This window comes from Cyprinodon variegatus, unplaced genomic scaffold, assembly GCF_000732505.1.
Source record: "Cyprinodon variegatus isolate N-32 unplaced genomic scaffold, C_variegatus-1.0 Scaffold282, whole genome shotgun sequence".
Taxonomy (NCBI): Eukaryota; Metazoa; Chordata; class Actinopteri; order Cyprinodontiformes; family Cyprinodontidae; genus Cyprinodon; species Cyprinodon variegatus.
The window spans coordinates 185,162-206,434 of NW_015150735.1; the positions used below are offsets into that span (position 1 = coordinate 185,162).

The 21,273-nt window shown below is 40.2% G+C and overlaps 1 protein-coding gene across 1 annotated transcript; it reads left to right on the forward strand.

Moving 5' to 3' along the window:
- The first annotated feature begins 9,144 nt into the window (after nt 1–9,144).
- Nucleotides 9,145–20,464, forward strand: lcp1 (lymphocyte cytosolic protein 1 (L-plastin)). Its single transcript, XM_015383315.1, has 16 exons — nt 9,145–9,314; nt 14,761–14,857; nt 15,093–15,241; nt 15,331–15,454; nt 15,580–15,712; nt 15,792–15,873; nt 15,966–16,131; nt 16,253–16,395; nt 18,158–18,253; nt 18,337–18,532; nt 18,626–18,704; nt 18,777–18,891; nt 18,969–19,102; nt 19,185–19,305; nt 19,453–19,577; nt 19,699–20,464. Exons 2-16 carry the CDS (start codon nt 14,794–14,796, stop codon nt 19,829–19,831), a joined length of 1,860 nt encoding a protein of 619 aa, XP_015238801.1. The 5' UTR covers nt 9,145–9,314; nt 14,761–14,793; the 3' UTR covers nt 19,832–20,464.
- Nucleotides 20,465–21,273: the final 809 nt, after the last annotated feature.

The following is a 21,273-nucleotide window of genomic DNA, read 5'->3' on the forward strand; positions in this document are numbered from 1 at the left end:
GGGGGATGGCTTGAAATGGTCATCAAATTGATTTGGCTCCATTGTGGTAATATAGCCTAACATATTCCCCCCTTTTAGCTTTGAAGATTGGGTATCCATCTCAGTCTTTAAAGCTAACCAAATCCATTAATCCATATTGCCACAAGATTCCATTTAGTCCTCCAATGGGTGACTTGATAGTTCATTAGAGGTGTGTGCCGGGCTCGGGATTGGCGCTTGGGCAAGCTTATTTCTACCTAGCTAACTAAATGCCATTACAATGTAACCCAACAGTGAGAAGTGGGCATTTATTGTACATTCACCATTGTTCTAGTATTCTTGGTTCAGTGTTTATCTTTCACAAAGAGGAGACAGGAAAGAAGCATGCAAAGAGGAAAGAGATAGATAAAGAATACTAATTGTGATTCATAGCTCATTCTTTCAGGGGTTCTGAATCTGTGGTGCTATGAATCTGGGGCAACAAGGGTGAGGGTGTCTAGTTTGTAGTTCTTATTACCTGGTACGCTGTGTGTGCAGTTGCTGTAGTGATGATCCTGGAAATAAGAAGAACCGTAGGATGGACATTGCATAGCATCTGTGCGGTCATTTCTATGAATAGAGTTTTGTGTAAATCCAATAGGTATCTTAGCTTTGGTGCCGGATCCTAAGTTATGGATCAGATTGAGCTGGAGATTGGTGTCAGTATAGGCTAATTGTGAGGAGTTTTCAGGTGGACATGGATTTTGTCACAAGACAGGGTACCTTCGCCTGGGAATTTCAAACTGTAGTTGCAGTGACACGCCTACGCCACCAGATGGCGCAAAAGAGCGCTACACAATTTGGATCTCCAAACACTGCGATCAACTGAGTGGTTGTAATTACACAGGCTACCACTAGAGGGAGACAGAAATCTTGTTCCGTGGATCTCTGTCAATGTGGCCTACACTGACCCAGTTTGATGTGATTGTTTAAGAACCTATGTAATGCAACAATCCACAATATAGCGAATGTTTCAGTCTCAGGCCCACCCAGGGTCACGCCAATATGTTGTGCAAAATGATATTCTGCAGATAATGAATGAATGATTAACCAGAACTGGATTTGTAGTTGATTATTTCACTTATTCAAAATTGGAGTTGAAATCAATTTAGTGTTCTTAGTTGAATATTTTTACCTCTAATTTGCTTACTTACCAGGGTTTATGCCTTTCACCTTTGGATGGTTCCGTTGAACGGCTGTTAAAATCCAGGTATCCCCACCAATTTAGTGACCTGGGCTTGGTTATCAGCAGAGCTATTAATTATCAATCAAAGAACTATTTGTCTCTGTTTATTGAAACTATTATCAAAAGAGGGTGGATCTGGTCTGAGTGATAACTGATTTGATGCTCAGTTTCCTTCTGTCTCTATGTGATACTGCTAATGACACAGGTAAAGACTTATCCTTTAGGGGGTGTGGGGACACCTCGGTTCCAAGACTCTTATGGTTCAAAGCTGCTGTGGTAACATAGGGTAACCTGATAGACTTGTCCTAACATCAAACTTTCTCTTCCAAGACCAGTAACAGGATGGTTCCTGACTAGTTTCCCACATATATATCCACTCACATAGATTCACACACACACACACACACACACACACATACATTCACTTACTAACACGCCCACACACATGGTTAAGGACTCGCAGGACACACAAGGGTCCACATGGGAATGATGTTTTCTCATACACTAACATTCAAAGCTACAAAGATTAAAGAACTTTAATCACCTTCAATGGGGAGAGGATAAGAATTTACTAAAAATGCAGTTATAAGTTTAGAAGAAACTAAAACTTAATATGCTGTGATATAAAAATAGTTTTAAAACATTGCAATGAATTAAATGTTACCATGTGTAAAACAGGGTTAAATGCTTTCTAGATATCAACAGGTTCCCTGAATGAGATTATAATAGGTGCCAGTAATTTGAGTTTATATGAAAAAAATAATGAGCTGAAACATCATAGGATGTTGAGGTTGAATACATTCTGTTATAAATAACTTTCAACTGCCAGACATTGAAAGGTAAGATATGTTTAATGTTTTTTGAATAACCCTAAAACAATGTGCTGAATAAGCATATAGTCTACTCTACAGATCATTTAAATGTAATAAATTTAATGATGACTTTAGGGATAAAGTGAAAGTGATTGTGCATAAGAATATCTGGTTGTGACTGCAGTTTTTGAGTAAATAACGAATTACTCATTAAAGACACTGCTTATTCTGATAAGAACATTAATTGCACTCTCTTGTGTGCCGGAGGATTCCGGAGGAATGGATCTCTGAACTGTGATGAGAACACTCCATGAAAACCACCACGTGGATTCAGCATCTACACTTCCATCGGACTGCATGGAGATCAAAGGGGCTGTGGAGGAGGCCATAGGAGACTCTGGTTGATTAATTAGATTGATATGTGATAGAAAGACTGAAAGAATTCATCATCGTCAGTGATGTTCATCATTTGCCTTTAACTAGGATAATTCTTGGATTTGCCTAATTGTGATTAATATGTTTGACTTATTTTGATTTTGTTTTGATAAAAAACGTTGAAACATTTTTGCCCCAGACCCACCAAGATCAAGTTTTATGCCACTTTTGCTTTGATATAGAAATAAATAGAACCTGATTAGCTTAAAGGTTGTTAAATTAGTTGGTAATGATAATTTGTAGATTCAAAACTGGGTTTTTCGTGCTCAGATTGGCCGAGATCGGGATTTCCCTGGGGTCACCCCAGTTTTTTACTACCTTTTAGAGATGGTAGGGTTTTCCGATGGAGAACGGCCCGGCCTGTCCTGTGACGTTCCCCACTGTGACTGAATGATTGGTAAATTTGGATAGATGGTTTATCAATGATGAGGGTCACATTTAGTAACTCTAAGCAATTTCTCTAATCTGAGGAAGATTACAATTTCTATCAGAATCTGTTGTCATGTCTGCTGGTAATTTAATAAATAAAAGTTATGAAGTGTTATTTAAAGAGTTTGTCCCAAGTGATCTTTTTTCAGTGAAAAGAACCGGAGAGATAGAGCATCAGGGTGCATACACAGAGCCTATCTTGAACAGTTGTAAGCTGCTGTATATATATATATATTTTTGTATACACTCAGTGCATACATAATTATAATCATTTTTGTCTAAGTGAAAGTCACAAGATACAACATCAAAGTCGGTTCTTGTCCTGTGACCTTGAGTGTCTTGGTGCCAAGTGCATTGATGGACATTCTTATGCTTGAATATTGTGTTCATTATGGACAAATCATGATTTAAATGAGTCAATTACAAAAAACCACTCAGTTTCAGAGCTTTGGGTCGATTCCTCCTGATCACACCGCTCCAGGTATTACTGTTATTTTCCACATAGGAATTAAGATTCCCGAGCAGAATGATTAAATCCCTAAAGGGATGCTGTGCAAAACCTCCTTTGCTGGGATACAAAGGAGGTCTGGCACTTCTTCCCAGCTCTTTGCCTCTGAAAACAGTCAGAGAACTCCACCCTATCTGAAAGTGCAGGTATGCAATGTCTTCAGATTTATTGCTCCATGGTAAAAAAAAAAAAAAAACTGTCACTTTCTCATACATTTACCACAAGCAAAAGGGAGCAGAAAGGAGATAAAAACTTGTTTTGTCTGCCCCAATCGAAAAACTGAATAACCTTTGCAAAGCTAATTACAGTCGTAACAAAGCAATAAAATAACAAACATCTGTGTTCAATTGAATTAATAAACATATTTTTATGAAAATATCCATTTATATCAGTCATATAAGATGAACAATACATATAAGGAAAATATAACATGAACCTTGTAACATTTATACTGGCTTACTTTAATTTGTTTACATACACACATATATATATATAAATGGAAATATTTTGTTACAACCCAGTGATGTATTTGCTCTGGTAAGTTAATTGAGAACCTTTTGAACCGCTCTTCGTCTGGCCCGTCACCCAGAACCATTGAAGCCCCCGACAACATAGCCTCTGGGATCATCTGAGCACTCAAACCCCTCCACCACGATAAGATGGCGGTTCAAGGAGGGGATAAATTATTTTTTTTGTTTGTTTTATTTTTATTTGTTTGTTTGTTTTTAGTTTTTTTTTTTTGTGGTCTTTTTTAATGTGCATGTTGAAAGCTGTTGTCTTTATTTACACCGGAAAACATTTTGAATTTGGAATTTTCTTAAGTGCTTCTGTCAGCCTGGTGGCCTGTGTTTGTCTAGTAGCCACTGTAGGGAGGAAATCTTCTGTTTGCCTGCAGGCCTCTGTTTGGATGGTGGTTTCCATGTGTGGGGAAGCCTTGGTTCATGTGTAGTCCTGCATCTCGATGGTGGCTTGTATGCAGATAATGGCTAGCATTTATGTAGACGCTTGGGTTTGCGTTGAAGCCTCCGTTTGTATTCTGTCTCCTGTTTTCATGGTGGGGGCCTCTAACTGTGGAACCACATCTGTTTCTTTGGGGCCTGTTCTGTATGGGTGCCTCTTTTTGACTGGAAGCTTTAGTTTTTATGGACTCCTCTGTTTGTGAGGAAGCTTCATGATGTTCTTTTTTCAAAGAAAGTTTCAACTCTGCTGTCAATTCTGAGACTTGACTCTTCAGAGATTTGATCAGTTCCTCCTGTTCCTTGAGTCTGGAGTCATTTTCAGTTTTAGTCTTCAGCTGTTACTCATATTTGAGCCTCAGCTCTTGTTCTACAAAAGCCTCTGCTAGCTTCCCTTCTCTAGAGGCATTTTGTTCAGCCTGAGCTGAGAGACGTAGAGTCAGCAGAAAGAGATGATTTCAGTTGAACCTCCACCAAGGGGGGACCCTCAATTGCACCATAAGAAACTGCTTCCCCTTGGATCTCTGGACCGTCTTCTGCTTGGCTGAGATGCAGCTCGCTGGTGACAGAGCTGTCATCTTCTCTTCAATTGGGAAAATAATGGCATCATAGTCGACCTGGAGGGGGAGGTCAACCATGTCTTCCCTTGAAAGTTTAGCTGGAGTGGTTTCATTTCCACAATGTTTTTGCTCCATGTCTAACTTTCTATAAATCAGAATATCTACCTAAAAGGCGTGTGATATCTGAGAACGATGTCTGGCTAGTTTCACTAATATTCAAACCTGCTTTCTCAAAAGTGGACTGTCGCGATAAAGGTCATGAACAGATAAGAACACTGAGTAGGTTGATGTCATTTTATAAGGTAAGATCACTTTGAAAGTCTGTGATTTCCTAAGATTTAACGTGATATTGATAATGTCAGGTGATATTTAATATTCTAATTCCAACTGAAAAATTACACAAAAAAGAACCACTCACAGTGAGGTTTATCCTTGTTAAAAGGGTTTTTTTCCTCTCCACTGTCGCTACAAGCATGTTTAGTGTGAGAGATTGCCTTCAGGTCAATGAGTCGATGCAATCAGCTGGTTTTCCTTAGATAGAAAACTTTGAATGAATTTGACTGTATGATCTGGTGAACTGTAAAGTGCCTTTAGGTGACATGTGTTGTGAATTGGTGCTATATAAATAAACTGAACTGAAATTAAACTGTACTGTACACACTTGAGTATGCCCCAGTGGCAGACACCTCCAAAGTTTCCTTAGGAAGATTTCTAGTTGTCTTTCTACTGCTTTATCCAAACCTTATTATAACTCATAATAGGGTGTATCAGTGAATCCAGCGGTTACCCTCTTTATCCCAATTTGTTTGCAGAATGTTGGTTGAGCTCTTTAACGATTAAAGTGAAACTCTAATGCAATCTTACCATAATCTCCTAAGGTTTAAATTAGAAAATAAAAATGCTTTTGGTTTATATTTTTTATTTTTAAACATCCTGCCTCATTTTCATTCTGAGTTCTTGAGCAACAGAAGTTTAAAAGGAAAGTACAGAGATTGAACCTGATTCATAATCCTAGCTCCTATAATATAACTGTTTTGTTTTTTACTGTTGTAAGAACAAGATATTATTAAGTAAGATCCCTTTAATGGTAAAAGCCTTATGCAATATATTACATGAAACCAGAGAACCATCTGCAGGGTGACCACAAGACTGACAGAGCTGATGATGCTTGGTACTGTGGTAAATAGTAGTCTTCTTGTTTTAGTTTTTCTTATACTAAGAGTTATTTAAAGAATTAAACTAACCCGTTAAACTAGCCTAAGAGCTCATAGTCGGGCAGCAGAAGTAGATTTCTCCTTCAGACAGAATCTGTTAGGTAACATCTGCAGGAGCCTGATGTTGTAAGCAGACATGATGAAAGTCTTTGCATATTTACCCTTCCAAGCTTCACAGATTCATCAATGTTTTTAGATATAAAGGACAAGATATTGGACCCATGGTGTTAGCTCAGAGACGACAGCAGACGGGTTTTCGAAAACCTCAGCAGTAACCTATAGTGAAACAAAGACTCAAAAGTAGACCTGACGTGACCAAAATCAAGCGAGCAGCGCACCACTGACAGAACTGGCTGGGTTTAATCTGCTGGAGTTTGATGATTGGTTGGAAACAGGAGCTTCTGCTTAGCAGGAGGCACACAGAGACTTCCACCTCCAACCTTCTGTAAACATGACAGCACCATGAGGGAATGAACGACTATGTGTTTAAAACTGCATCGTAACTTTGTAGTGAAAAATAATGACATATCAATTGACTCATGTTTAGTAAAAGGAAGAAATGGCTATTTCATTATAGACATATGCTTAGTAAGCCTTTTTAGAAACTCCCCCTGAAGATATTAATGAGCCAAAGCTATTCACTCTCCTGGCAGTTTAAAGCTTTCGGGGCAACTGTGTGCTCTGAAATCAAAGGGTTGATGGTTCAAGCCACGGCTCCGGGTTTCAGAGCCGTTGTGTCCTTGGGCAAGACAATTTTCTACTGATGGTGGTCAGTTTGCCCGGTCGCGCCAGTGTACGGCTGCCTTGCTTCACTCAGTGAGCCCCGGGGCAGCTGTGGCTACATTGTAGCTTGCCACCATCAGTGTGTGCGTGAATGGGTGAATGACTGAATGCTGCGCTTTGGTCAAGTCTCCTGACTTGAAAAAGCGCTATATACGTACAGGTCATTTACCATTTATCCCCCCAAAAATAGAAAACACTCCCAAAGATGGGTTTTGATTAATACCAAGTATAAATGTTAAATAGAAAGGCCATGAGACATGGGATATGCAGTTGTTGAAAGTTTAGCCTGATATTTTTTGTCTAATTGCTAAAATTCCTGTAAACTGGACGAAAAACATCAAAGAACTTAAATTTTCCTTGACTCAGGGTTGAAAAGTTCAGTTTAGTCAACTGGACGTGAAGTTCTCTAGGAACATCCCTTGTTCAGTTAACTGAAGAAGCCTCTTGGATGGAGAAGCGTCTTCCATAATCTTCACAGATACGTTCACCGTGACTAATTTTTACATTTGGATTAATCTGCTTGTGCTTTGACCGGACCATTCTTAGACCTGATTATGCTTTTATCTCAACCATTCTCAGCCTTCATGAGCTTTGACCAGCCTCCCCGTCACTGATGGAGAGCAGGAACCGGACCTGTGAGCTGAATAATCACGATATTGGTGCTTTGCAAACAACCCGTCTTGTCCCACTCATCCTTTAGCCATTCAGGAAAGACGCAAAGCAGATTGGCTAATCAGGTTTTTGTATTATTGTTTAAGATGTATAGCTGTGATGAGCTGCTGAGCCCACAGCGGATCCAAAATAAACATGCCAGCGGAGGAGGACGAACACGTAGCAGGTCCATTCACATCTGTTTGATCACAATCCTGGATTTCATCCTTGAAAGAGGAACAGAAAGAGCATAAAAGTATTAAGCTATTGTATTTTCTAATGGCATTTGCTGTCATTTCATTTGTTACCCTAATTGTCTAAAACGAAACTTTGGTAGGCAGGCACTGGGCATCGCCTCGCCCAATCAGCTCCAAAGGTTCTGTTGAACGTCCCTCCTTTCCAGGAACAGATTCGATTAGAGTAGCTCCAGATTAATAATGTACAGAATAAGTTTTCCCTCTCAAAACCTAAGAGTAAAAACATGTGAATCACTTGTATTTAAGAATAAACCCGAGTGCTTGACATATTACTCTATCCGGCCAGGTTTGGAAAACAGCCTCCCCACAGGATGATGCTACCATTGCCATGTTTTCCCATGGATTTGTTGGTCAGATGTTCAGTGTTGGTCTCATTCATTCCAGTCTTATAGCTGACTTGATGTGCTACTGAAAGAAAAAGTTAAAATCAATAAGTATATATATTTCTAACTGTACTTTAAAAGGTATTTAAGATTTTTTGACAGCTAAGTATTATATAATTTCTTTTTACATGTTAAGCACAATGTAAAAACTTTTATTCATTTACTTATACATAATTAAAGGTCAATCAGTACTTCTACTTCTTACAAAGAATCTGAACTTTTAACTTGTGATGCAATTGGTGCTCCTTAGTATTTAGGATGCTGTCAGTTTCTTCTCTGAAAACCTGTATTTCTCCTAAAATGAAATTGTATAAAGTGGACTCCATTTAGTAATCAGATGATGGCACTAATTTTAGCTTTCTATTTGAAAAAAAAAACAACAAACAAACAAAACAAAAACATGTTTTTCTTCTATTTTTGCCCCTTTTTGTGTTGCTTCATCAGATAGATCATGGAAGTTTGCCATTTTCATTTGAAACCATTCTGAAATCGTCTTAAGGGGATGATGATTTGCAAATAAATCAGCAGAAAAACAATATCTTGCTCTCACATGTCCGTGTCAGCCTCCCCAGGGTTTCCTCATTCATCGATACTCTGTCTGGCCTGTTACATCTCCTGACTGGGTTCTCTTGTACTTCTCTGTTTCTATGGATGAATCATTATTCATCACTAATCACCAGTGAATCACACAAAAGCAGACTTCAAGCATCCAATTGTGTCTAATTCATAAATCTTTCATATAACTACCAATCTTTTTTCCTGTGAACTACTTTCTATCTGAATACGTTTTTGGGACCTCCTGAATGCCTCGCCAATCAACCCCAAATGGAGTTGGGGGTGTCACCAGAGCTCTGTGAAACTATCTGCTGGAGGTCACCTGAATTGCAGCCCGCGTGCATTGCCATATAAAGACAAAAGCTCTTTGATTCCTGTTTCTGAAGTGTGGTATGTCACTTCCTTCCTCGTAGATTTGAATAGATGAGCTGAGGCCCTTCAGTCTGTGCCGATTCAGAGCGGTGCCTGTCAAGCGTTGAGCAGCACAGCGACCAGAAGGACAGAAGAAAGAAAACTATACCCTGCCCTCCTGGACACCATCATCAGCTCCCTCACTGCAACCGTCAGGTAAGGAGATGGAGATCAGGTGGCTGCACATTGGTGCAGGTGTCGTCTGAAGGCATCAAAGTCAGATATCAGGTTTATCTGGGGAAGTAACTCCTCTAATAAAATAGCAGAAAGGATTAAAAAAATGGCATAAAAAATAGAGAATATGTGTCTCTGACTGTTTAATACGTCTTATATTGTTGCACACTTCCTGCAATTCTTAACCCCAAGTATCTTCAACATTATATGATTTTGTTTCTATGTTTGAAATTATCTTTCACATGCAACTCCAGAAATGCACGGCTTACTCTCGAAGCCCTCTGCAAGTTTTACTTAAATGATTTAGAATCTGCTCATGTATAAATAAGAATATTAGAGCAGTTAGAAGTAGAGTTAAGTCTACGAGGAGAGGAACTAGAAGCTGAAGGTGCAGTTAAAAGGAAAGGAAGTTTGTGGTTAACTTAGCTTCAACTGAAGAAACTTCCTCTAAGGCAGCGTGGGCCTGAAGAAGCACCAGATCAGGACTTTCAGCACTTCATCTTTGATTGGTAGTACTTATTTAAGATCACCAAGAGGCGTACCACGTGTTTAGCACAAGTACTAACCCTGGTGCACAGAGTTTACTGATCTAGATCTACTACTCTACCTCTGCTTCGATGCATTTTACATTTGCTGGTTAATCTGATGCCTAACAGATGCAGATCTACAGGGATCTTAACATTTACCTCCATTTTTATGCAAAAAGTCTGTCATAACTGTGAGTCACATGACCTAGTTAGAGGAATTTGCCTCGTTTTGCATTTCATTGGTTGCATTAAAGGAATAAAACATGTTTGCTGAGGAGATAAATCCCACAGATCGAAACAGAGACTGAATAAGTCAAAGGTCGTTTCTTAATGTGCAAATATCACCCAGATCTAAAGACATTTTATTTTTCCCTGAGGTTTTATGTTTTCTTCTTCTATGGTGCTTTGATTCATTCAGTGAGTTGTAGCTCCCCCTGTTGCCTGTTCTTCATTAAATAATGTCTAGAAGAAAGTGGATTCAAATAAATATTTGGATGTGTTAACTCTCACCTTATCAATGCAAGAGGGAATCCAAACAATGTCTGTTATATTTTATTCATTTTTAACCTAGCAGAATCATTTTATCATGGTATCAGACCAAAAAAGGTAAAAAAGTTGAATGGTATCAGTTTAGAAGATGCATTTCGTTAAAAACATTTATTTCAACACAGATCTTATATGAAAGTAAAGCTCACTATATTTTTCTAATGGAAACTTTAACTTTATTGATCTAACAGAACTGTGATCAGCTGTTTCCTTATTTTTATGTCTAAATCCCTCATCATTGCTACATGCAGAGGGCGATGGCGCAAAGCAGGCTCCATTCTACCCAAACTGAAACACAGTCTTTGAATATATAAAAAATACTCACAGGCTTTAGATTAAATTTCACTTCTTTCAGGCCTTTTCGGCAAACTGCGGTTTAGGAATAACCATAACATCAAACATTCTGGTGTAAAGGTTATTCCATAATAGAAAGATCTGGCAGAATAGGCTGTACTACTGACCACCAAGCAGCTCACATTTTTTTCTGCAGGACTATTTAAATCCTTAGTAAAAAGGGAAGAAAGCTTTAAGAAGCAGACTGTTGCTGCAGTGTTTTAATAGACTCAGAGGCTGAAAGCAGGAGAGTTTCCATCATCTCAGCAGATAAACCCAAGAGAAGCAGCAGTTTGGTCTTAATCAGTAATTTCACATTTTAAACGTCCGACAACTTCAGTTTTCACACTCAAAGCGGACGAGAAGCAAATGTTCAAACTGGTCAGACCTGCTATTTAGCTGAGCTTGGTTTCATTTCTGCTTTTGATCTGCTGTCTGCTGCAAGAAACAACTTCCCTGTTGTCTCTGCCTGGAGAGCTAGGGACAGCGAAGCCAAATGTCCCCAAAAACGTCACTGAATGGGTGTCTTCTTATTATCATTATATTATCAAGATATTTATTTCCTTTTAAGGCTATCCTTGTTTTTATCTTCACACAAATTCACACCCAACTAGAAAGATTTATCCCCAAACCTGCAAAATAAAAATCAAGTATTTGTCGTCCTTTTTTACCTCAAACAGTTTTGTTTAAATTGACATCTAGCTAACTGGTATTGTCTCCTAGCATGCCTCTTGCTATACAAGAAGAAAGGGTAAATATTTAAATGAATCTCTGACAGGGATGTTATGACAGGATATCATTTCAACAGAAAGGAGCACTTCCTCTTCGAGCGCTTCTTGCTCTAAAATCAAAACTGTTGAAATGAATCAGTCAAGCTGCCATATAAGCTTTCTGACATTTAGGGTCTGAAACAGATGAAAAGGAATTAAAAGAATTATTTGAAATAATCATTATAAACTAATATATTTAGTGTTTAATCATTAGAAGGATTATTTAATTTCTAAAAAGTGTAAATTGCTGAAAGGAAAACAAACTCAGAGCATAAATTAACCTGCAAATGTATAAAAGGATATAGAAGATTCCAAAAAAAGTAAAAAAAAAAACAAAACAATCCACTGGACTTTGTTTTAAAGTTTGAAGATGTTTCACTTCCCAAAGCTTCCTGGACATCTTCAAACTTGTAAACAAAGTCCAGTGGATTGTTTTTTTTTTTTTACTTTTTTGGAATGACTATGACCTGCATGACTGAGAATCCTCACCAGCAGATATAGAAGATTCACACTTAAGCTGAAAAAAAAAAAACCTGCTATTGGTTTGTTAATCCAAAGAATAATCCTCAGATTAATTGATTAGCAAATAATTTCTGGTCTGAGCTCTGGTTTCATTAAACCCCTGGAAAGAAAAAAACTGAGCTCAATGGGTGTTTGTCATTTGAATAAATGCGACACTCCCGAAACAAATAAAATGTTAGAATGTAAAAACTCCAGTTCTTTAGATTTAATCCGCTTCTAATCTGCATTTAAGGACCGTTTAGCAAGTGTATTGCCTTAGGGTACACTTTCTAAGAAACATCTCATCTTAGAGCCAAAATTCACCTTCAGCTCAGTAGTTTTAATCTGATGATTGAACTTTTTCAAATCATGTTTCACCATCATGGTTTCCTTCACTGCAGAGATGCAGGAAGTTCAATCACCGAAGCTGAAGAGCTCAGAGTCGTCCCTTTTGTGGCTTCAAATGTCCTCTGAACTGCCAAAAAAGGATCTGCGAATACAGAGACGCATTCACGGTGAATCATCACACCCTAAAATAAAATGTCCCATGTGTCATGTGATCAGCTCCATCACACTTAGACGTGTTTCATCTTCCTCGCCTTTTTTTTGTTTTATGCTTTAATATGAAACCAGAGGTCAAAAGCCAGAGATGTATGATCAGTTAGTGTGCAGGTAACATTAGCTTAGATTTTAGCACAAGATAAAAGAAATCTTAGTTCTTCTCTGAACTGACATTTAGATTTTATGACTCTTTATGATGACAGACAGTATCAACCAATATTGCAGTAGAAAATAAAAAAAAATGGGTCAAGCAGAAAAAAACAATAAAACAAAACTAAATCTAAGCTATTGCACTTCTACTTTTCTGCAGCAATATTGTGATGTTCCAGTGTCTGCTGCAGGCTGAGCTCTGCACTGTCAGCAACTGAAAATTTCTCACCAGGACAGTAACAGTCTTTCACATTTGCTTTCCGGTGTCAATATTCCTAATGAAATGTACAGATCAGATTATTTATGTTTAAAACAGGTCTTCCTCTGTGGCTTTCTAATTAAGTCATTATCTGAGTGATCTGTTTTAATTTAAGGCTGAACACAATGAAATCCTTTTCATGGTAGCACATTTGCTGATTTTTTTTTTTACACTTCTCTTTGATTCACATTTATTTTAGAAAAACATAACTTTGCTCTTATTTTTAAGTTGCGCAACATGAAGTTGGCTGTTTCCTGTTTTTTTGGCTAACTAGTTAACCAAAGAACGTCCTATACCCTGTTCGACCAAAAAGTAATCCCAGTTCCAGGTTTAAAAGAGAAATAGAAAGTTCTACTGAAGTCAGAGCTACAAGTTAAAAAATAAGGTTTCCCAATACGATCCAGAAGAACAAAATCCAATATGGCCGCCATGTGCTAACTCAAACTAGCGCCTTAACACTTTCTTATACCACTGAGAATGTGTATTTTATTATAATAATAAATTATCAACCTTTATTTCCCAACATGTTTAGTTTGTGTTTAAGCCAAAAACCAGAGACAATTTTAAATTGTATGGCTAATTGCAGTTAGCATGTTCCCTCTAGCTAATGTAACGCCACCCGCTCTTTGGGTTCATCTGCTTCAGTTTCTGCTGATCCTGGTCCTTCCAGAAGAATCTCAATTTGTTTAAAACAGACCTTTATTTCAGTCATGGACGAAATTTTGATTTCAGAAGTGGGGGGTTGCCGGTATTTTTTAATAAAACTATCTTCAGCGTGTTTGACCGTCCAATCACAAACTGTGACTGTGGCGCATCAGATGTTTGTAAAAGGAGCTCCTCAGGAGTGACAGTGATGACAGCCAATGCCACAAGAAAGATGGTTGGCCAATCAGGAGCTTATGGGCGGTCTAAACTCAGGGAAGCAGGCTTCAGTTTGAGCTGTTTCCGCTTGGTCCTAGTGCTCGACAAATGTCTTACGGTAGCGTAGCATTGTTTTTGAGAAGTAAAACATGCAGGGGACCAAAATGGACGTTTGAAAAACTGCAGAGAACATACCCCCCCCCCCCCAAAAAAAAAAAAAAAAAAAAACAACACATGATTTTACTGTTTTAAAGCTAATGTCAGCCTAATGTATTTTAACTTGTTGCTAACATTTCCTCTGAGCACCACAAAATGCAGCTGCGGGGGCGCTACTTACATCATAGTCTAATAAAAAAGCATGACTCATGTATAAATAAATCTGTTATTGCTCTTACCATGGTTAAAAAAACGCTCATCAATCTTTGTAGTTGGAGTTTTTTAACTATAAAGTTCTGTAATAATCAGGTAGATTTCAGTTTATTTTTGTGTTGCTGCTTCTGATCAGAGACCCGCTGGGGATAAACAAATCACCACCAAGCAGAGAGGAAGTATTTTTAAAATGGAAAATGTGTAAAAAAAAAAAAAAAAGATCTTGGTCCAGTTCCTAAGGAACTGTTCTTGTAATGTGACTCTTTTAGGATGTGTGCTTTATCTGTCCACTGGTTGACGCCATGGTGTGTACATCAAGAAGACATAAAGAAGTGTTGTTTTTCAGACAGGAAGTGCTGCAGAAGGAGGAAGTTTCAGAGTGGCAAAAGTGAGAACTGTGAAGGCCTTTCATCACAGCATTAAATGAAGAGATATCATCACTTAGTTTCAACCTGACTTGCTCTGCATGTCGGGCCTGAATGACAAGCGCCCCACCCCACCCCCCATTTGTAGCTTTTTATTAAAGCTCTGTGTGTTTCTGCTTTGGTCAGTTTTAAGGTCCACATCTGACTCCAGCTGCCACCATGGCCACCACACCGATCTCTGCTGAGGAGATGGAAGATCTCAGAGAAGCTTTTGCCAAAATTGGTAAGAGGATCGAACTTTGTTGCTCTCATTTCCTCTTGTGTTTTCAATAGAGGAAGGGTAAGGAAGGAACTGGTGTTGGTTTTCTTAACAACAAACTATCCGGTACTTTAAATGCCTCATTAAGAATAGGGTGATTACTTACCTTCAGATTATTTTTTGCTTTGGTTCCTGAAACTGCTTTGTTTGATCCATTTCAATAATACCCTGACAACCGGATTCCTTCTCGTTTTGTCAGATGTGGACGGCAATGGCTTCATCAGCAAGGATGAGCTCACCGAGCTCTTCAGGGCTGCCAACCTGGCTCTGCCGGGATACAGAATCAGGGAGATCGTCCAGGAGCTGACCAAAACCAGCGACAAACTCACCTTCGAGGAGTTCACTGAGGTAAGCAACTCCACAGAGAAAACACATTTTCCCCACATTTGCTCATCACTGTTCTGTCAGACTTAGAGCTTTTTCTTTCTTGGTTTCAGATTGTCCACGGTCTAAAGAGCTCTGAAGTGGCCAAAACCTTCAGGAAAGCCATCAATAAGAAGGAAGGAATCCGTAACGTGGCAGGAACCTCAGAGCAGTCCGGCACTCAACACTCATACTCAGGTAATACTTTTCACACAGAGGGAGGGGCCTTTGCCCTCTGAGCTCTCGTCTCTTTCAAAGTGTGTGATTGTGATGCTGATCCTGCCGTCATCTGGGGTCTGATGTCTGATTCTCTCCGTCTGCAGAGGAGGAGAAGGTGGCTTTTGTGAACTGGATCAACAAAGCTCTGGAGAAGGATCCAGACTGTCAACATGTTCTCCCAATGAATCCCGACACTGACGACCTGTTCACCGGGATGGGAGATGGAATCGTCCTCTGGTACTTTACGCTCTAAATGCTCAAACTTTTAGGTTAATTGACTGAAATCAGCCTGAATGTGCTCCTTCTCTCCTGTTAGTAAAATGATCAACCTGTCAGTCCCCGACACCATCGATGAGAGAACCATCAACAAGAAGAAGCTCACTCCTTTCACCATCCAGGTAAGACTCCGGCTTCATTCCTATGTCCAGTTTTATTCAAACTTCTGCAGCTTCCCTTGAACATGTCCCTGGTGCATCCTTTGGCCTGACAGGAGAACCTGAACCTGGCTCTGAACTCTGCGTCGGCCATCGGGTGCCACGTGGTCAACATCGGGGCCGAGGACCTGAAGGAGGGCAGGCAGCATCTGGTCCTGGGTCTGCTGTGGCAGGTCATCAAGATCGGCCTGTTTGCCGACATCGAGCTTAGCAGGAATGAAGGTCGGTGTTCATGTGGATCTGAGGTTGAACCTGAATCATTATGTTGGATTGTTTCCATTTGAACGAGTCCAGTCAGCCTGTAGATCCCACTATTACAATATTTCTGTTATTGTTTATGCAGCCCTGATTGCTCTGTTACGGGATGGAGAGAGTCTGGAGGATCTGATGAAGCTTTCCCCTGAGGAGCTGCTGCTGCGTTGGGCCAACTACCACCTGGAGGAGGCCGGCTGCGGAAAGATCAACAATTTCAGCTCAGACATCAAGGTGAGAATAGAGAGCGAGACGCAGAGGCCTGAATGGATCCCATGAAAACAACTGCAAACTTTGGTGGATTTTTATTTTATCATTTTTTAATAAAAGTCTGAAAAGTGTGGAATTCATACGTATGGAGCAGCAGTAGGTCGCTGCTCTGTAGATCCAGGTATTTTTATGAATACCTCTTCCAACTTTGCAACATTTAGCTTGATCTTTTCTTCCCAACCTTCAGCTTAGTCAGACTAAGCATCCAATTTCAAATTTTGCCAAAAAAATTCTTGGATGTGGGTGTGGACTTTGACGAGGCCATTCTAACACAAAAACATGCTTTGATCTAAAATGTTCAGCTGCAGCTCTGACTGGACATTTAAAGGGTTTGTCCTGCTAAGGCCAACCTTCATCCCAACCCAAGATCTGTTAGGGGCCTCCTTCACAGACGGTCTGTTAATTAGTTTAAAGGAAAAGTCCGATCAGCAAGGAATAATCAATGGATCATTATCTAAACCTAAAAATAATATGTTTGAGGTGATTTAATCAATTTAGCTGTAATCAGTAAAAAAATAAAAACAATAATTTTCTTTGCGATCACTGGGTCTGGGAGCGGCCATTTTTGCCCAAATATAGTAACACCTCACTCCTGACATTTTCCGGCAGTGACGTCACGGTGCGGTAAGCCTAGCGCCATTCTCCCCGCTTTACAAGCAAAATCAATGGGAACTACTAGACACATCTGAAATCAACAACAATTATGAAGATTTCCAGAGGACTTCACCATTGAAATTCACCAGAGCTATAGTTAAACTGAAAATGCGCACGTGCATGACAGTTGGATGTGCAATAAATCGGGTAGAGTGCAAAAAAAATGTGTTATTTCACCTTTCCAATTCATGATCCTCCACGGAGGATCATGAATTGAATCTTTGGATTGTCAACTTGTAGAGGGAGGATTTGCCATTGAACTTTTGGCCAGAGAAAAAAACATGTCATATGTAGCTAACATTTCGTTTTATAAAGGTTTTCAAGATGACTTAGATAATAGCGCATTGTGACAAACACCAGATATAGCACTGGGACTTGCTCAACAGCCGATACCGCACCGTGATGTCACAAACCAGTAGGTGGCAGCAGTGTTCTTTGACAAACATGGAAGCCTCCAGTAAAGCACATTCAAATGAAAATGACTCTTAATTAAAAACACTTATCATTTATTAACCTGTATGTAATAATTTCATATTTAAAGTACTTTCAGTATAAATTTTGAACATGACCGGACTTCTCCTTTGAACTTCCTACAGTATAATCCTGCCATCGCTTTATGTTACAGCAGGTGTTCTGGGTGAGGCGAAATAATCTTAAATTACTTACTACGTTTGTTGAGTGCCCACCATGACTCTTGGCAAACGTCTAACTAGACAATCACATGGTTTCCTTCTTTCTTCCATAAAGCTCAGTTTTTTTTGACTAGCAGTTAACAAATTCTTCCACCTGAGCCGTGGATCTCTGCAGCTCCTCAATTATCCTCAGCCTCCAGTTTTTCACACTGAGGCTCTCCAGATTAAACTTCCCAGTGTTTATTGACTAACTAGATGTTTTCAAGGCATCTGGTTGCAGTGGATTTTAGGGGTATCGTTACTTTCTGTTGTTCCAGCTGCTTAAATATTGTGAGGTAATGTCAGATGTTCAGACTGCCGTGAACAGTCAGAGTAAATAACTTTGTTAGAAGCTGACATGAGTCTGGTTGAAGCAGTAACACTTAAATTGGTCTTTCCAGGACTCTAAGGCGTACTACAACATCCTGAACCAGGTGGCCCCCAAAGGAGACGAGGAGGGAATCCCCCCCATCGCTGTGGACATGTCAGGAATCAGGGTAAGACTGATCAGCAAATCAGAAACGTTGGAAAAAAAGAGAGAGAAACTTCTCTTAGCCCCCACCTCCTGCTGCCTCTGCAGGAGAAAGACGACCTGAAGAGGGCAGAGTGCATGCTGGATGAGGCCGATAAACTCGGCTGCAGGCAGTTTGTCATGCCCGCAGACGTCGTCCGCGGCAACCCCAAGCTCAACTTGGCTTTTGTTGCCAATCTGTTCAACAAGTACCCAGCTCTGAAGAAGCCAGAGAACCAGGACATCGACTGGAGCTCCATCGAAGGTCATTCCTCTCTTTTAGACAAAGACTCACATCTTCTCTGGTGTTTCAGATTATTTGTGGAGGCCTGATCCTTTTTCACTCATTTTCCTACAGGTGAAACCCGGGAGGAGCGAACCTTCAGGAACTGGATGAACTCTCTGGGCGTCAACCCTCGCGTCAACCACCTCTATGCGTAAGAAAGCTCCACGGTCTGTCAGCCACCCAGCTGGATGTCCCAGAGACTAATGTCTCCCATTTGTTACAGAGACATCGATGATGCCCTGGTTATCTTCCAGCTGTACGAGAAGATCAAAGTACCAGTAGACTGGGACAGAGTCAACAAGCCTCCCTACCCTAAACTCGGCAGCAACATGAAGAAGGTAGAGCAGGAAACTTTGTCTGCTCCAGTTATCATGTAGAAGGTTTCTAAAGGGATGACCTGCTGTCTGGTTTTCAGCTGGAGAACTGTAACTACGCAGTGGAGCTCGGCAAGAAGGAGGCCAAGTTCTCTCTGGTTGGAATTGCCGGTCAGGACCTAAATGCAGGGAATCGAACCCTCACTTTGGCTCTGCTCTGGCAGCTCATGAGGAGGTAACAAAATTATCTGGAGACTTTTTAAGCATCTTTAGCAGCATGAGGTCCGACTCCTCCACGTCGTCTGTCTCTTCCTCAGATACACACTCAACATCCTGGAGGATCTGGGCGACGGACAGAAAGTGGTGGATGACACCATCGTCTCCTGGGTCAACGGAACACTCACAAATGCTGGAAAAGGCACCATCTCCAGCTTTAAGGTAAAACTTCTGGCTTAAGTTTGGAAGATCTAACAAGGTGCAAATGGCGGTACCGTTCACCAAAACATTCCAGAACATTCCTAGTTTCTTATGAAGGATCCAATGAGACTCTAGTTGTTTTGACATAAAAGTTTTCTGTCTGTCCAGGACATGTCTATTAGCAACAGCATACCGGTTCTGGATCTGATCGACGCCATCCAGCCCGGATCCATCAGATACGACCTGCTGAAGACCGAAGACCTGACAGAGGAGGAGAAACTCAACAATGCAAAGTAGGAAGAGAGTTTTTGTTTTCCCTGCAGCAGATTTAAATCATAGCCAGTTCCATGGGTTTAGGTCTGAGGGCCGATTTAGGTCACATTAGAACCTGAGCTGTGAAATTTTTGCCAACAGGTACGCCATCTCCATGGCTAGGAAGATCGGCGCCCGCGTGTACGCGCTTCCAGAGGACCTGGTGGAGGTGAAGCCTAAAATGGTGATGACGGTGTTCGCCTGCCTGATGGCGCGCGGCATGAGGAGGGCCTAGAGGGACCGGACCGCTGACCCGACGCATCCAGAACCAGAGAGCCGAACGAAGATCTCTTTTCTTTCTAAGCATGCAGGCTCTGACACATTTTAAAAACAGTCTGTTACATTTTTATACGTTTAGATTTCTAAATGTCATTTCCTTAAACACGGACCGGACTCAGATGATTTCTGTCGACGCTCGTCAAGCAGAATTAATCTTGCGTCTAAAACGTTTCTTTAAGGGATATGAAGTTAATTCTGAACATCTGTAAACTCAGTCAGATTCTGCCTAAAACATAGAGAACAAATCCCTCCAAAAGTTCCAGTCCAACCAGGCCGATCACCCATGGCTACCTGATGCCGCCTCAGGCAGGAATCTAAGGCTTCAGATTTAAACTCAGTATTATTTATTTGTTTGGGTCCAGCTGATCTGACTTGTCAGTTTAAAGGTGCCATATTAGCTTTTTAAACATGAAGAATTTCTACTTCCATTTCATTTCACTAAGTCTTATCTTTCAGTACCAAAGCTGTACAGCTCGAAACATGAGTTCCTGTTACTCCGGTACAGAGCAAATTTACTCCATCATTGATTTACAGCTTTTCACAAGTGTATAAACCAAATAAAGAGACTTTTTTATTAGAAGATTGTTGTTGTGTGACTGTATCCTGCAGGTAGAAACTAAAAGCAGTAATTTAGCTGCTGCAGATCAGATCACAGACAGTCCATCATTTAACTCCTGGTAGAATTGATCACTGCGAATGGTAGAAATATGATGGTAGGATCCAAAACAAAGTCCATCTAAGAGGTGGAAGGGAGGCTGAGGTTGAGTGGTGGACAGGAACGTTCTTCCTCTCCCTCCACAAGCAAGGCAGCCATTAAAGGAGAAGGATTCGCCATAGAACTGCTGGTCAGAGAAAAAAACATGTAGATGTAGCCAACATTTCTAAGAAGAATGTTTGCCAGATGACTTGGATAATGGCGCTTTGTGACAAACACCAGATACAGCTCTGGGACTTGCTCAACTGCCGATACCGCCACGTGACGTCACAAACCAGTAGGTGGCAGTAGTGTTCTTAGATGCTTCCAGTAAAGCACATTCAAATTAAAAATGACTCTTAATTAAAAGCCCTTTTCATTTATTGAACAGTATGTAATAGTTTTATATTTAAAGTTCTTTTTCTGAAGTTTGAATTCTGAATATGGCTTCTCCTTTAAGAAACAAGGTTTAGGTGATTGGCCATCCAGACCTCAGAGCTTCAGAGGAGCAGCTACAGCAGCAGGCTCTGTTCCAGATGTGTCCCCCACCATCATACAGATGATTTAAAGGGTTAAATCAGATATTCTGGGGATATTCTGGTTATGAACCATCATTTCAATCAGATGTGATCCATAAATGTGTCTGATGCAGAACCAAGGACCAGCTTCATAGTAAGGAGTTGTCCACTGCTTCCCCGGATGTT